General features: G+C 44.2%; 1 protein-coding gene across 8 annotated transcripts in view; it reads left to right on the forward strand.

Moving 5' to 3' along the window:
* The window catches only part of SCHIP1 (schwannomin interacting protein 1), a 520084-nt gene that overhangs the window by 395954 nt on the left and 108161 nt on the right, over positions 1 to 15969 (forward strand). For 3 of the 8 annotated variants that reach the window (XM_060767611.2, XM_060767613.2, XM_060767614.2), the window contains one exon: positions 2810 to 3499. In XM_060767611.2, coding sequence (XP_060623594.2) covers positions 2810 to 3499 — 690 coding nt within the window. The other 5 variants (XM_060767612.2, XM_060767615.2, XM_067466016.1 and 2 more) reach the window with 5 other exon arrangements.

Genomic DNA, 15969 nt, shown 5'->3' on the forward strand with positions numbered 1-15969 from the left:
GACATTCATTTATATTTAGTGTACACCTTAGACCAGATGTAGACCAGGCGTGGGAAAACTTTAATCCTCTGGGTGTTTTGGACTTCAATTTCCACAATTCCTAACGGTGAATTGTGAAAGTTGAAGTTCAAAACACCCAGAGGGCTGGTTTGCCCACGCCTGCCTTAGACACATAGCCTGAAGGTAATTTTATACATAGTATTTTAAACAACTTTGTGCATGACACTAAACCATGGGAAAAGACCAGTGTCACACTTGCAGTTACCCATGTGGCCAATTTTGGAATATATTCTAGAAGGCTTTCATGGCCAGACTCAATGGGTTGCTGTGTTTTCCAGGCTGTATGGCCATGTTCCAGAAACATTCTCACCTGATGTTTTGCCCACATCTATGGCAGGCATCCTCAGAGGTTGTGAAATCTGTTGGAAGCTAGGCAAGTGGGGTTTATATACCTGTGGAATGTCCAGGGTGGGAGAAAGAACTCTTGTCTGTTTGAGGCAGGTGTGTGTTGCAATTGGCCACCTTGAATGGCCTTGCAGTTTCAAAGTCTAGCTGCTTCCTGCCTGTGGAATCCTTTGTTGGGAGATGTTAGCTGGCCCTGATTGTTTCTTGTCTGGAATTCTCCTGTTTTTGAGTGTTGTTCTGTATTTACTGTTATAATTTTAGAGGTTTTTTTTTAATATTGGTAGCCAGATTTTGTTTGTTTTTATGGTTTCTTCCTTTCTGTTCAAATTGTCCACATGCTCGTGGATTTCAGTGGCTTCTCTGTGTAGTCTGATATGGTGGTTGTTAGAGTGGTCCAGCATTTCTGTGTTCTCAAATACCTTCACACTTGCCTCAAACAGACAAGAGTTCTTTCTCCCACCCTGGATATTTCATAGATATATAAACCCCACTTGCCTAGTTTACAGCAGACCTCACTAGGCAAGTGGGGTTTATATATCTGTGAGATGTCACAGACCTCACATGGAGCCCCCAGTAGCACAGTGGGTTAGACCCTTGTGCCAGCAGGACTGAAGACCGACAGGTCACAGGTCATTCGGGGAGAGGGTGGATGAGCTCCCTCTGACAGCTTCAGCTCCCCATGCAGGGACATGAGAGAAGCCTCCCACAAGGAGGGTAAAACATCAAAACATCCAGGCGTCCCCTGGCCAATGTCCTTGCAGATAGCCAATTCTTTCACAGCAGAAGTGACTTGCAGTTTCTCAAGTTGCTCCTGACATAAAAAACAAAAAAGGCCTGGGGTGTCACCCATCCTCTATCTGTGCAATCCATTTCAATGCCTAAGTGAAGTTTCTTACATTTCTACCTTTTTTTTTGTTGTGTCAGAAGTCGCTTCTGATGTGAGAGAATTGACCATCTGCAAGGACGTTGCCCAGAGGACGCCCAGATTTTTGATGTTTTTATCATCCTTGTGGGAGGCTTCTCTCATGTCCCCGCAGAGGAGCTGGAGCTGATAGAGGGAGCTCATCCGCCTCTCCCCGGATTCGAACCTGCGACCTGTCGGTCTTCAGTCCTGCTGGCACAAGGGTTTAACCCACTGCGCTACTGGGGGCTCCCTGTTTTCTCCCTGTTAAAACTCATTTTATTAGTTTTGGCCCAGCTCTTAAATCTTGATCCTTTTTTTTGAATGGCACTGGTTCCAGGAAAGAATCATGGAGTGGCACACTAATCACCTCTCTCCAGAACGAGATGCCATACACCCTTGGGCAACGTCCTTGCAGACGGCCAACTCTCTCACACCAGAAGCGACTTACAGTTTCTCAAGTCACACCTGACACTCACAAAAAAGCAGACCTTACAACCTCTCAGGACGCCTGCCATAGATGTAGGCGAAACATCAGCAGAGAATGCTTCTGGAACATGGACATTCAGCCCGGAAAACACATAGCAACCCAAATTTGGAGTAGTTTCAGAATTCCAGGTACTCAACCTGGATTTATTATGATTAGAGAAACTTAGGGTCAACTTTTCCTTCCCATCTAGCCGTGCCAGGGCCTGCTGACCCACCAAGGTGTCCTTCTGAGGACCTGCCCCCATTTCTAGAGGAGGCAGGGAAGCCCCTCTTTGTGCAGGTTCCAGCGAGAAGAGGGTGGGCGAGTGGGCCAGGATCATGCCCGGCCTTGCCTTGCAGGAATGCGGAGGCGGTGCCTTCAACTCAGGCCCCTGCCCGGCTTCCCCTCCCTGCCTCTGCCTCTGCCTTTCCCGGGCTTGCTTCCCTTCCTCCTCCTCTTCTTCTTCCTTCCCGGGATCGCCCTGACTGGGCCGCAGGGGGCGGTGTGGCCACGGCGCCTTTTCCACGGACCTTGTCCAATTTCCCCCTCCCTTTCTCCTTGCCTTACGCCGCCTGCGTGGGGAGGGCTGCTTGGCCTCGTCCGACTCCCCGGCTTCCCCGCCAAGCCCTGCGCCGCCGGCGTAAGCTCCGGGAAGTTTGCGGTGCCATTGCGAGGCAGGAGTTGGTGGCGCGGGGAAGGGAGGGGAGAAGAGAGGAGAGGAGAGGAGGAGGAGGAGGGAATCCCTTCTCTTCGCATTGGCTACTCCTTCGCCCGCCGAAGAAGGGGGCGAGGTGGGGCTAAAGGGAAAGGGAGGCGGCCCCACCTTTGGGGAGAGCCAGAGAGAGGGGGGCTTCCGAGGGAAACTTTGGGAAGTGGCGGAGAAAGAGGGTCCCCTTTAAGAGCCTGGGAGCATCTGGAGCCAGGCAAGGAGGGAGTGCTGCTTAGAGGAGCAAGTGGAGAAGAAGGAGGAGGAGAAGTCTCTTGGTCTTGCCTGTAACGCGTGTCGCCTTTCTCCCCTTGTCTCCCTCCTCCAGGATGGCATGGATTTAGGCAGCGACCCCTGCAGCAGCCGCTCCAGCTCGGAATCCAGCTCCAGCAAAGCCACCCCCTGCTCGGAATGCAAGTCCTCCCCGTCGCCCACCAGCCTGGACCTGGCCGCCTTGGAGGACTCCGAGGAGGAAGGAGAGGAAGAGGAGGAAGGAGAAGAAGACTTCCAGGTGTACCGCAAGAGGAGAGAGATTGATGTGTGGGAGGAAGACGAGGAGGAAGAAGAGGAAGAGGAGAAGGAGGAAGACGGGAACGATGCCTCCCCAGCCCGGTGGAGTGTAGCCCAGGAGCCCCAGGAGGGGCGGAGGAGGAGGAAGAGGGGCCCGGCCATGCCGCCCCCGGCCCCCCAGGGCCACCCCCCGCCCCCACACCACCCCTTGCACCCCCTGCACCCTCACCCCCTGGACCTCCGGCACAATGCCAACCTGGGGGTCTCGCCCCTCCACCGCAGGACTGGGCAGCCCCGGGCCCCCCGCCCCCAGAAGGGCCAGCCGGGCAAGCTCAGCAATGGGAGGCCCCCGCCTGTCTCTTTGGAGGTTCCCTCGGGGGGCCTGAAAGTGGGGCAGGAGGAAGCCCAGCTGCCCACTATGGACTGGGAGGCGCTGGAGAGGCACCTGGCCGGGCTGCAGTTCCAGGAGCAGGAGAGCCAAAAGAACCAGAGGAGCAACTACACCTCAGTAAGGAGACCCTCTTTCCTCTTCTCCCCCCTCTCTCCCCCACCATTGAAATGTGCCAGATCTGTCTGTGGGGAAAACTGAGCAGGGAAGTGTTAATGTCAATGGAATTATGACTTAGCTGGGAGAGGAGACGGTGAGTCACTTCCCTCCGCAGAGGGAGAGCTTGCTTCCTTTCCCATAGAAGGCAATTTGCAGCCGGGCAGCTGGGGTACTTGGGGCCGGGATGCTCGGCGTCCTCCCTCCTCCTCCTCCCTCTGGATGGGTCACCAACCTTGAAGCTGCATAGTGTGTGTGTATGCATTGTCTGGGAGGGAGAATGGCTCTCTTTGAGCCAGCTTTGCAAAGAGAATCGCTGCCTCTTGTCCTTTTGTTCCTCCAAGGAAGGAGATGCTTGACCCTGGCCTTGCCTGGCCTGGCAGATTAAGGAGTGGCAAGGAAGAGAGCCAGTGACCACCCTGTGTGTGCCAAGAAAGAGGGGGGCACAAGGGGGGGAGAAGGAGGAAGGGATGGGGATTCCAAACTACTTCCTGTCTCCTATCCGGGGGACACCTAGCTGCCTTCAAAGAATCCAGACAGTGTGGTGTCATCAAGAGAGGAGGAGGAGGAAATAGCAAAACCATTAGCAAGCATCCTAGCCAAGCTGGTACATGTCCCAGGGCGGTTTTGCCCCAGCTAAAAGGGTTTGTACCATTTAGATGTCTCTTTTCCTGTGGAACAGCTGGCTTTTGGAGGGGAGTTGTGTTATCTTTGCAATATGCACCTTGGCCTGTTTGGGATGCCTCCTTTAATCTGGCTAATGACTATGCAAATATCACGGCTGTGTGCTTGCCATGTTGATACTTTGCCTTTGGGCGTGATTTGAGAAATCCGGAGCCTCCAGCTTCTGGAGATTGGGTGCAGTGCACTTTGACTTTCAGGCAGGAGGATAAGTAACTTCATTTTGCAGTGTAATTGGCATAGCTGCTTCCAGCAAGAGAAGGGCAAAGGCAAGAGGACTTGTTTCCTTTCTTTCCCTAATTGGATAGAACTGGTGCTGAAGATCCAGGTTTTCCTCACACGTCCCTTCACTGTCTCTCTATTGGCGTTTATTAGCATTGCCAGGCTGGCCTCTCCCACAACTCAGCATCCACTGTATTCCTCTAAGTAGAAATATGGAGGGGGTTATCTCTGCAAGATTGAAAGAGAAAACATGTCTCTCTGGGATCCCTGTTTGTATTTTAAAGCCCTTTCAAAAAGAAAGAAAAACATGACATGTAAAGTTAGATAAAACCAGCTATACAACCCAGCATTTGTCACTTTAATAGTAAACTGTTGTGAGGTTTAAATTCAGCCATGAGGGATGCTGATGACACTGCATTTTAAATATGCTGTAGCTCTGGAGATTTTTTTGTGTTTGAGGAAAGGCTATTTTGCCTGGAGATAATAGAATTCAGAGAGATAACCAAAGAACTGCAGTGCCTGGTTTTGCAAGCTGCTGTGACAAGATTTCCTGTGTTTCCAAGATTTGCATTCTATCAATGGACTACTTCCAAATTGCTTAACATATTATTTATAACTATTCTTGCTTTACAAATACCTTGTGCAGGTATTCTATAGCTGCATCTTTGAGAGTAGATTACACTTAAAAACAAAATACACCATTCTTTAAGACAAGTAGGAGTTTGATAGTGAGTTGGGCCAAAATGTCCCATATATTAGTCTGATAATCCTGACTTAGAATTTGAACCCAAGACCCTACTATTTAAAGATCCTACATTAACTCTTCATTTCTGTTGTCTGCTTTCAAGTTGTTTCCAGCTTATGGCAGTCCTAAGGTGAACCTACCACAAGGTTTTCCTGGCATGATTTGTTTAGAGCAGTGGTTCTCAAACTCTGCTCCTGCAGATGTTTTGGACTTCATCTCCCACAATTCCTAAAAGCTGGTAAACTGGCTAGGATTTCTGGGAGCTGAAATCCAAAACAACCTGGAGGAGCACAGTTTGAGAGCAGCGGTTCTCAACCTGTGGGTCCCCAGGTGTTTTGGCCTACAATTCCCAGAAATCCCAGCCAGTTTACCAGCTGTTAGGATTTCTGGGAGTTGAAGGCCAAACATCTGGGGACCCACAGGTTGAGAACCACTGGTTTAGAGGAAGTTTGGCTTTGCCTTCCTCTAAGGTAGTAGTTTTCAACCTGTGGTCCGTGGATCACCAATGGTGCTCAGGAATGAATATTATAGCATATTCTTCCTGAATATTATAGTATATTCTTCCTGGAAAATGGTTCAGAAATTTAGAAACTGATATGACACAGTTTTGTGATATTAGTTTCATGCAGGATATTAATATCAGGTCTTCTTGACAACTGGGGACCTTGTCAGAAATGAATTGGGTAGAAGTCATACCTTAAATGTTGTATTACATTTTGCTGTGGCATGTTTTTAAATGATGGAAGTTGGTAGTTCTGTCAGGATCAGCCCCCCACAACTCAAACAAAAACATCCTAAGACTGGCTATCATATGTACAAGCAAGGATATCACACAGTGAGAACAAAAAAGGTCACTTTATAGAAAAAGCATTATGTTTGAGCATTATGATTGAAGTGTGATGTATGAAATTACACTGGTGGTAGTTGCTCTGTGACAGAAATTTCAAATCTCGCAAGAACTCATTTCCAATATATGCATGTGATCCCACTTGTTTTGCATTTCTGGAACATGTTATATACCAATAATGAAATTGCCAGGAAATAGTAATTTTACCCCAAGGAGTGCTTTGCTCACTTCAGATGGAAGATAACGATTGGTGATGCCAAAATAATGAGAATTCCTCCAGTGGAGAGCTTGATATTTTTTATTCCAGCTAATATTTGATATTTCATGTTCTGCTATATTTATTAATTTTTATTATTGCTACTCACAATGTACAGTCCTATATGTGTCTAGTCAGAAGTGAAGCCAACGGACTTCATAGAATTGTAGAGTTGGAAGGTGCCTCATGGATTATCTAGTCCCACCACCTACTCAATGCTGGATCTCCAGCTGAAGCGTCTTCAATAGGTCCAGCTTCTTTTGAAGATGCCCAGAGAAAGAGATCCCAGTTGGTTCCATTGATGAATTCCTCTTAGTGTCACAAAGTTCTGTGTAATATTCGATCAAAACCTACTGTCCTGTAACTTCAAACTTGGAGAAACCTATTGCATAAATATCACACTATTCATGGAAGGAAAACAGCATCTGAGCCTATTTGCACAGTCATTCTTAAGTTAGATCTATAGTTATGCTGAAATTGTTTATGATTAGTAGATCTGAAGTGCTGGTCCTGAATACCTAAAGCAGCAGACCATAACTGATCTTGGAAGATAAGCACAGATAGTCCTGGTTAGTATTTGGGTGGGAGACCACTATTAAATACCAGGTGGTCTATGCTGTATTTTAGAGGAAGAAACTGGAGGATCCATCACTAACTATTCTTTATTACCTTGAAATGCCAGATCTGGCCATGGGTAGTCCACGCCTTATTTACATCCCATCTGAATTACTGCAATGTGCTCTACATAGGGCTGCCTTTAAAGACTGTTTGGAAGCTTCCGCTGAGCCATAGATCAGCAGCTGGACTTCTAACTGGGGTGTCATAGAGGGAGAAAATCACTCCCATGTTATGACAGCTCCATTGGCTACCAGTCTGTTTCCGGGTGAAATTCAAAGTGCTAGTCATTACCTTTAAAGTTTGGGCCCAGACTATTTGGCTAATCACATCTCTGCATATGAGCCTCCCAGGGGGCTGTGATCAACGGATGAGGCCCTGCTCTTGGTCCCACCCCTGTCCCAAGCATGGCTGGTGGGAATGAGAGAAAGGGCCTTCTCCATAGTCAACTCCGACCTTTGGAACTCCCTCTGCAAGGAAATTAAAATGGTCTCATCTTTACTCTCTTTCAAAAAACAGTTCAAGACCTTTTTATGCTCACAAGCATATAGAGAGGAAGACATATAAACATGTGGCACAAGCAAAATGGAATGGAATATGAAATGGCATATTCTTCTAATGTTTGAGTCTTATTGGCTTAATTTTTAAGACTTGTTTTTAACTGCTTATTTGTCTTAACATGAATTTTTAGTAGTGTGATGCCCTATTTGTTGTAATTTTTTATTATTTGATGTAGATGTTTAATGTGTTACGATTTGATTCAGGGTTAGTTTATGGTATTTAATGTTTGCCTCTGCATGTTGTGAACCACCTTGGGTCCCCATTGGGGAGACAGGGCAAAATAGAAATAAAGTTGTATTATTATTATTTTACTGACACAAAACCACAGAACCAGAGTATGTCACAGCAAACGAGATCTATATGCTGGATTTCGTATCACAAAATCAGAAGTCAAACACTTCCCAAGCATCTAGGACTGTGTTGATGATGTGCGCAGATCCAAGCAAGGTGGCCTTTTTCAGTTGACAGATCATTATTTTGTCAATGTTTATTGTTTCCAAATGCCGGCTGAGATCTTTTGGCACGGCACCTAGTGTGCCAATGACCACTGGGACTACCTGTGCTGGTTTATGCCAGAGCCTTTGCAGTTCGATTTTGAGGTCTTGTTAACGGCTGAGCTTTTCCTGTTGTTTTTCCTCGATGCGGCTGTCACCCAGTATGGCGACATCAAATTATTATTATTATTATTATTATTATTATTATTATTATTATTTGAGAAAACTGGGGCAATTCATGGCATGACAGATATGAAGGCACATATACACACATAAATGAAAAACAATTTTGGATAATAAAGTATCTTAAAACTGGTCTGGGTGTGTAACAAAGAAACCTGTAAACTTGTAAATCAAAGCACTTTGTTCTGATGCTACAGACCTTCGTGCCGCCCCGTAGTCCTTTGAGATGTGAGTGTTTATAGAAAGACATTTTTTAAAGCTACATTTTCCATTTTGTTACAAATGGCAACAGCCAGTATATGCTTTGGTATCTCAGTGTGTAGCAGGAATTCTTTTCTTTATGCAGACTTTGTTTCAACATGTACAAGTTTAAAAAAAACTTCATAACATCCTGTGCTGACGATGTAGAGAAAATTTATCACAAATGCAGTGCAAGGACTGGCTTTAATCTAAGACAATGGATGGCCAAATACATTGGCTCTCCAATTAAATTATCCCCCTTAATAATTGACAAGTGTCACTCTCAAGATACAAACCTTGTAGAGATTTATAAGGGTACATACATACAGTATATACTTGAGTATAAGCCTAGTTTTTCAGCGCTTTTTTTAGGCTGAAAAAACCCATTCCAGATATACTTGAGCGAGGATCCTGGCAGGAAGGCATGGTTGCTGTGTCAAGAGGGGAGGAGAGGCCATGCACATTCCTCTCCTCAGTCCTTCTCACTGTTTCCCTTCTCACCTCAGTTTCCCCCCACTTTTCCAGCACCTTTTCCCCATCCTAGTCTTCTCTTTTTCTAGTTTCCCCCTTCCTACCCCAGGTTTTTACTATCCTCAGCCCCTCTCTCCCACTTTTCCAGCTCCCTTTCCATCCCAGTCTTTCCCAGGTTCCAGCCCCTCTTTCCCATTTCAAGTCTTGCCCCCTTTCCTACTACAGTTTCCAATTTTCCCAGCCCCCTTTCCCAGCTCAGTCTATCCCACTTTCTCCACTTGCCCCTTTCCAGACACCTTTTCACCCTAGTCTTTCTCATTTTGCAATCTTCCTTTCCCCATTGCAATCTTTTCCAGCTGCTCCTCTTTCCCCAGCTTTTCCCAATCCCCCCAACCTATACACTGGGATGTTTCCCACTTTTCCAGTCCCCCTTTCCATCCCAACCTTTCCCAATTTCCAGCATCCCTTTCCCTTCTCAAATGTTCCCCCTTCCCCAGTTGCCCCCTTCCCACTCCAATCTGTCCTACTTTTCCAGCTATCCCCTTTCCACCTATTATCCACACTTTTCAACCACCCCTTCCCATTTATTTTTTTGAAATTTACCAGTAGTTGCTGCATTTCCCACCTTCGGCTTATACTCAAGTCAACAAGTTTTCCTAGCTTTTTGTGGTAAAATGAGGTGCCTCGGCTTATATTTGGGTCAGCTTATTCTCAAGTATATAGGATATTACACTTTACCAGTGTCCTGCTCGTTTCTCTGCTAACCAAAGAGCCAGAAAAGACAATATAGATGTCTTTCCTATCAGCTAGGTCTCTTTATGTCATTAACATAATTCCCTGCCTTTTAAAAACCCTTCATGGCTTATATCTCATCTGATTGTGGGAGAAGAGAATTGTAGTTTTACATATGTGGAAGAAACAACCAGTACCTTGAGAAGGCTCATATAAAGTGACAATTTCAGGTCATGCTGGTTGGAGGATTCTGGAAGTTGAATCTTTAAAAGTTTTTTTAAAGACATAGTACAACTTGTTTATCCACAGATTTGATATTCACAATTTCACTTACCTGTGCTTCAAAAATATTCCCCAGGAAGAGTTTGTGAGTTTCTCTAGGTCCTCCAGTGTAGTTCTATCATATGCTCCCAAGCCCAAGTATAGTTATAATATAGGATTCACTATTATCCACAATTTCAGGCATGCACAGTGTGTGTGTGTCTCAGAATGTATCCCCTGTGGATACAGAGGTCATAATGTACTGTGAAACTTAAATATATTTTCCCATACATTTTGTAGCACTTACTTTATGTATATATTTTCTCTTGCCCCATTCAGTTTAGGCTCATATTGCATTGGTATTTCCCCTCATTAGGGGCAGATTGTCTGCTGCAGTAAGAATGTGATAATATGCAGCAAGGAAAAAAATCTTGCTACCAGTATTTTTTAAAAAACTCTAAAATCGGAATGGTAAATAAAGAGCAAAACTCAAAAAATGGGAATTCCAGACATGAAACAATCAGAGCCAGCTAACAACTGTCAACAAAGGATTCCCCCAGGCAGGAAGCAGCCAGGCTTTGAAGCTGCAAGACTTTTCAGTGTGAATTAAGGTGGCCAATTGCAACATTCACACATACCTCAGGCAAACAAGAATTCTTTCTCCCACCCTGGACATTCCACAGAAATATAAACCCTGCTTGTCTAGTTTCAAACAGACCTCACAACCTCAGAGGATGCTTGCCATAGATGTGGGTGAAACATCAGGAGAGAATGCTTCTGGAACATGGCCACACAGCCAGGAAAAGCCACCACAACTTTTTCTTTCAATAGTTCTATCACAACTTAGTTTTTGAAGCATTTTCTATTTATCGCGTCTTTAGCTGAAATGATTTGAAGGATGTAATCACAGCTGAAGAATTAATGCAGTATTTTTCCTTCTCTCAACTGAGCACAAGGGAAATGCTTTCCCCTCTGAAACAGCATGTGCCTGCCCTCTTTTCCCAGGATTCATTTTGGGCTGAAATACTTGAAGGAGGAAATTAAGAGAATAAACAGCAGTGTCATTGAAGGCAAAAACACACGCAACCCCTATTGGAATGGATCTTAAAAGAGAAATGAGCATAGAATACACATGCAAAAGGTAGATTAATGGTAGTGTGTCTCTTTGATCTCTTACTGGCTGTGTAGCTGTGTCAACAATCTGTGTGGGAGAACAAGAAAGTGTGCTTATTCACTTCATAATGCTAGTCAGCACCGAACAGCTCTTGAATATAAGTACCCAGAGCGAGAGGTGATACTTAACTATGCAGCAGCAGAATTCCTGTTATTTCAACTAGATGACAGTGGGTATACAGGAAAACTTAGATTATTGCAAGGATCTCTTTGCACAAAGACCTCTTGTGGGGTATTTGTCACTAAGCAGAGCAATGTTTCAGAAGAGCTTAAAGTCAGGTTTTATCCTATAATAGTCCCCTTGAATGCAGAAGATTGGTGCGATAGATTGTTAGTACAGCACAGTGAGGGAAGGTGGAATGATAGAAGATTAAAGTCTGTTGCCAATTTTTCAAGATAATTCTATAGCTCTCAGGGTCCTTCCACACAGCCGTATAACCCAGAATATCAAGGCAGATAATCCACAATATCTGCTTTGAACTGGATTATCTGAGTCCACACTGCCATATAATCCAATTCAATGAGGATTTTATACAGCTGTGTGGAAGGGGACTCAGTGTCTCTCCCTGCTTCCATTGTGTAGTCAAAGGCTTTCGTGGCTGGAATTGCTGGTTTGCTGTGAGTTTTGGACTGTATGGCCATTTTCCAGAAGCATTTTCTCCTGATGTTTCACCCACATCTATGGTAGGCATCCTTAGAGGTGGTGAGGTCTGTTGGAAACTAAACAAGTGAGATTTATATATCTGAAATCCACAAGCATGTGTACAATTTCAACAGAAGGGAGGAAACCATGAAAATGAACAAAATATGGTGACCAGTATTTAAAAAAAACCTTTAAAATCAGGACAGTAAATAAAGGGGAACACTCAAACAACAGGGGAATTCCTGACATGAAACAATCAGAGTCAACTAACACCTCCCAACAAAGGATTACCCCAGGCAGGAAGCAGCCAGGCTTTGAAGCTGCAAAGCCATTAATTGCTAATCAAGGTGGTCAGTTGCAACATTCACACTTGCCTCAAGCAGACAAGAGTTCTTTCTCCCACGCTGGACATTCCACAGATATATGAACCTCACTTGCCTAGTTTCCAACAGACCTCACAACCTCTGCCATAGATGTGGGCGAAATGTCAGGAGGGAATGCTTCTGGAACATGGTCGTACAACCCGAAAAATAAACAGGAACTTGTTTCCATTGCTTAGCATTCTGAAGCTACGGAATATCCTGAGTTTTCATTGGATTACTGGAGGAGTCCTCTTCTGCAAACCTTGGGGGTTCCCCATAGCGACTAGAACCTGCCTCTTGTGCATTGGTGGTGTCATTTTGGCTACTTAAGGATCTGTTCTCAGAAAGCAAATCCATGATGTGTTACAAACAAATGCATCAGATAGGTTACAAACAAAACCGTAGGTTAAAAAAATGCAGTGTATTCTCACCCTTAGCAGAACTGCTTTGATTCCTGGCATCAGTCAGCTTGCTACAGAAGTTGGGCCTCTCAGGGTGTGCATTCAGGAATGGGAAAGGAATAAGAGAGAGCCTTTTTCCCTTCCTTCCTAAAAGATGTTCTCCCTGCTGTGCTTTATAGCTCTGGAAGACTACTAGTCTCAGATCAGACTGTGTTATAGATGTGTGGGAGGGTGCACATAGTTCTGGAGACAGAAAAAAGATACCTCCAACTCAAATGTTCCTGCACTATAAGGTGTTGGGCATATTAGTAATTCCCTCTCTTCTCCAGGTTTATATTTTCTGGGAGGAGAGTGTTGTCAAAGTGATTCAGTCATTGTTATAGTGATTCATAAGTCTCAAACTGCGCTCACAGTCTTGACTGATATATAGTTTGCCTGACTTGTAACTTCTTTCACACACACACACAATATAAATCCCAGGTACCAACTTTATTCTCCCAAATCCTTGTCTGGGGTGTCTGTGGCACACAGCCAGTTTTGTGGCATGCTGCGAACTGGAAGGAGGGAAAACAAGATGTTTCAGGAGCAGGTACCTTGCCTTAGTGAAGAATTGTGCTCCTAAAAGGCTTCAAGAAACATCCATCTTTTAGACCAGGGTCTTGTTTTAATAGAAATGTTTTTTCAGAGTATTTAGTTGTATGTCAGCAATTTTGAGGAGGTATGGGTGGCGCAGTGGGTTAAACTGCTGAGCTGCTGAACTTGCTGACCGAAAGGTCAGCGGTTCGAATCCAGGGAGTGGGGTGAGCCCCCATTGTTAGGCCCAACTTCTGCCAACCTAGCAGCTCAAAAGCATGTAATGTGAGTAGATCAATAGGTACAGTTCTGGCAGGAAGGTAACAATGCTCCATGCAATCATGCCGACCACATGGCCTTGGAGGTGTCTACAGACAACGCCGGCTCTTCACCTTAGAAATGGAGATGAGCACCAACTCCCAGAATCGGACACGACGGGACTTAATGTCAGGGGAAAACCTTTACCTTACCTGCCTATGGTGATAGATGTTGCAGAACAGTCTCAGGTGAAAATGCCTGCAACCTGTAACTCATTCAGTGATATTTTAAAAGCTCAATTGCCATCAGCACTGTTCCTTTCAGGAAACTTTTTGATTCGATTTCCTCATAATGGCATCCTTAGAACATTCTCCAAATAAATAAAAGGAATGTACTTATTTGGTATCTTTAGGGATCATGAAGAATAGTTGGGCTGCTTAAGGATTCATAATTCACTTATTATTGATTTACTCAGTACTGTGACAAGCTTTGCCTAAACTACCATGAAGCAGGGCGGGAATGCTGCAGAAGCCTTGCAAAAAGCATTCCACAGATTACACAGAGAAACCTTGAGTAATACTAAATTGATCTCTGTAGCATATCATAGGATATTCTTGGCCACCACTGGAATACAGTCCTAGACTAAACACTCAGCCTTATCTAGCTTAGTCTTTTATTTCTGCCTTTCTTTTAAGGTTGGTCGATGACCTTGGAGTTTTATTTAAGTTCCCTTTTAGCTAGAAGTGTATGATATATTATTCACAATGCCCTGACTCCAGATGACTATAGTTTGTAGTGCCATTGCTCATGAGCTATGTTTTGCACTGTGGTCAAAGAAAATGCCTCTGTGGCTTTGGATGTTGGTTGATGCATTAGAAGGGAGACGAGGAGGAAGCAGAAGTGTCTCTGGAGGTTGTATATCCTGGGGAGGGAGATGAATTACTCCTGCATCATATTACCGAAGACGTAGAAGCAGAGGCACTTGAGGTTCTTTCCTCGTTGCTTTCTATCTGTATTCAAAGACATAGTTGCTATGTTACCAGAACAGTGTGTGAGCTACTTGTTATATTTCATTTAAAATATTTATATTCCCTCTTTTGTTGTAAGGTTCCATGTTTTTAGATGGCCAACAACCAACTAAAAACATAGCATATGATTGGCAATAATAATATGGGGGTGACCAAATACAGCTCAAAACCCTAGGAGAAGGCATGTATTTGAATAACAAGAACACAGTCAATAAACCCTCATGCTGACTCTACTGAAACCATTAATACCAAGGTCTTTTTGTAGTCGTGAAAGTTTCCCAGGGAAGGTGTGAGGCACACATTTGATGGGTGCAGCCATCAAAAAGGCCCTCTTCCTCATCCTATTCAGACATTGATTTGGACACCAAATGATCTGTTTAAGTTCTCAAATATTTTAGGCCCATTCATACTACTACACAAAATAGTGCTCTTCCACTACCGTGGTTTGATCCTATGGAATCCTTAGATTTTTCCATTTTGGGAGTGGGTTTTTTTTTTCATATTCTCAGCCAAAGAACTCTGCTGCCCCACCAAATAATAAACTGGTGGAACCATGGCAGTTAAAGTGGAATAATCATGCTTTAATGATGCAGTGTGAATGGGTCCCAGGTGATAGTATTTGTAAGAAGGGCCGTGGGGATCACAGTTTCTTCCAAAATCCAAAGTTGAATGGTACCCAACATAGCAAAGGCACATATTTACAGTTGATTAGTAGTCATGGTATCAGATCCTATCAAACCACAGAAGTTCAGCAGGGTCAAGCCTGGTTAATTCTTGGAAAGGAGAAACTAGAGAATACCAGGTATTGTATTCTGTATATCAGAAGAAGGCAATAGCAAAAAGTCTGAATAAATATTGCCAAGTACCGTAAATCATGTGATGGAAAGTAGACTTAACACGTTTATTTATTTATTTATTTATTTACCATCTTTATATACCACCTTTCTCAGCCCAAAGGTGATTCACGGCAGTTTACAGTCAGCAATCAATGCCTCCAACAACATAAAATATAATTAAGAACATTAACATATAGTATAAGCCATATAAAAACAGTAGAAGCAATAAAACAATACAAACACAAGTCCTCAGCATCTCGTTACTAAAATCATTCAGTTGCATCGTCCAATCTTTCCATGGATCTAAATTAGCCTGTTACACTGCACTTGCAAATGCTTGCTCAAAAAGCCATGTTTTTAACTCTTTTGAAATGTTAGGAGTGAGGGGGCCAATCTGATATCCCTAGGGAGGGCGTCCCACAGCCAAAGTCCTGTCTGTCGTCCCCACCAGATGCGCTTGTGAGGAAGGCTGGATTGAGAGCAGGGCCTCCCCAGACAATCTTAAGCTCATAGCTGGTTCATAGGAAGAGATATGTTCAGACAAGTAAGCTGGGCCAGAACCATTTAGGGCTTTAAAGGCTAAAGCCAACACATGATAACAATTAAAAATGTGAGCCTCTCTGGCTGCCCTCCAGCTTTTTGTTGCACATGGAAGGGGAGAAACTGGACAAGGAGAGAGCAGGTTTTAGCACCTTCCATAAGTATCTTGGTGGAAATTTAGACTGAATCACATATAGGACTTATGCCCTGCTCTGTTTTTACAAAAGAGTAATATGGATAGCATGATTTTAATAGTGATTATAATGTTATATGTTTTAATGTGCATGTAACTCTAATTTTAAATTAACTCTA

This window comes from Anolis sagrei, chromosome 3, assembly GCF_037176765.1.
Source record: "Anolis sagrei isolate rAnoSag1 chromosome 3, rAnoSag1.mat, whole genome shotgun sequence".
NCBI lineage: Eukaryota > Metazoa > Chordata > Lepidosauria > Squamata > Dactyloidae > Anolis > Anolis sagrei.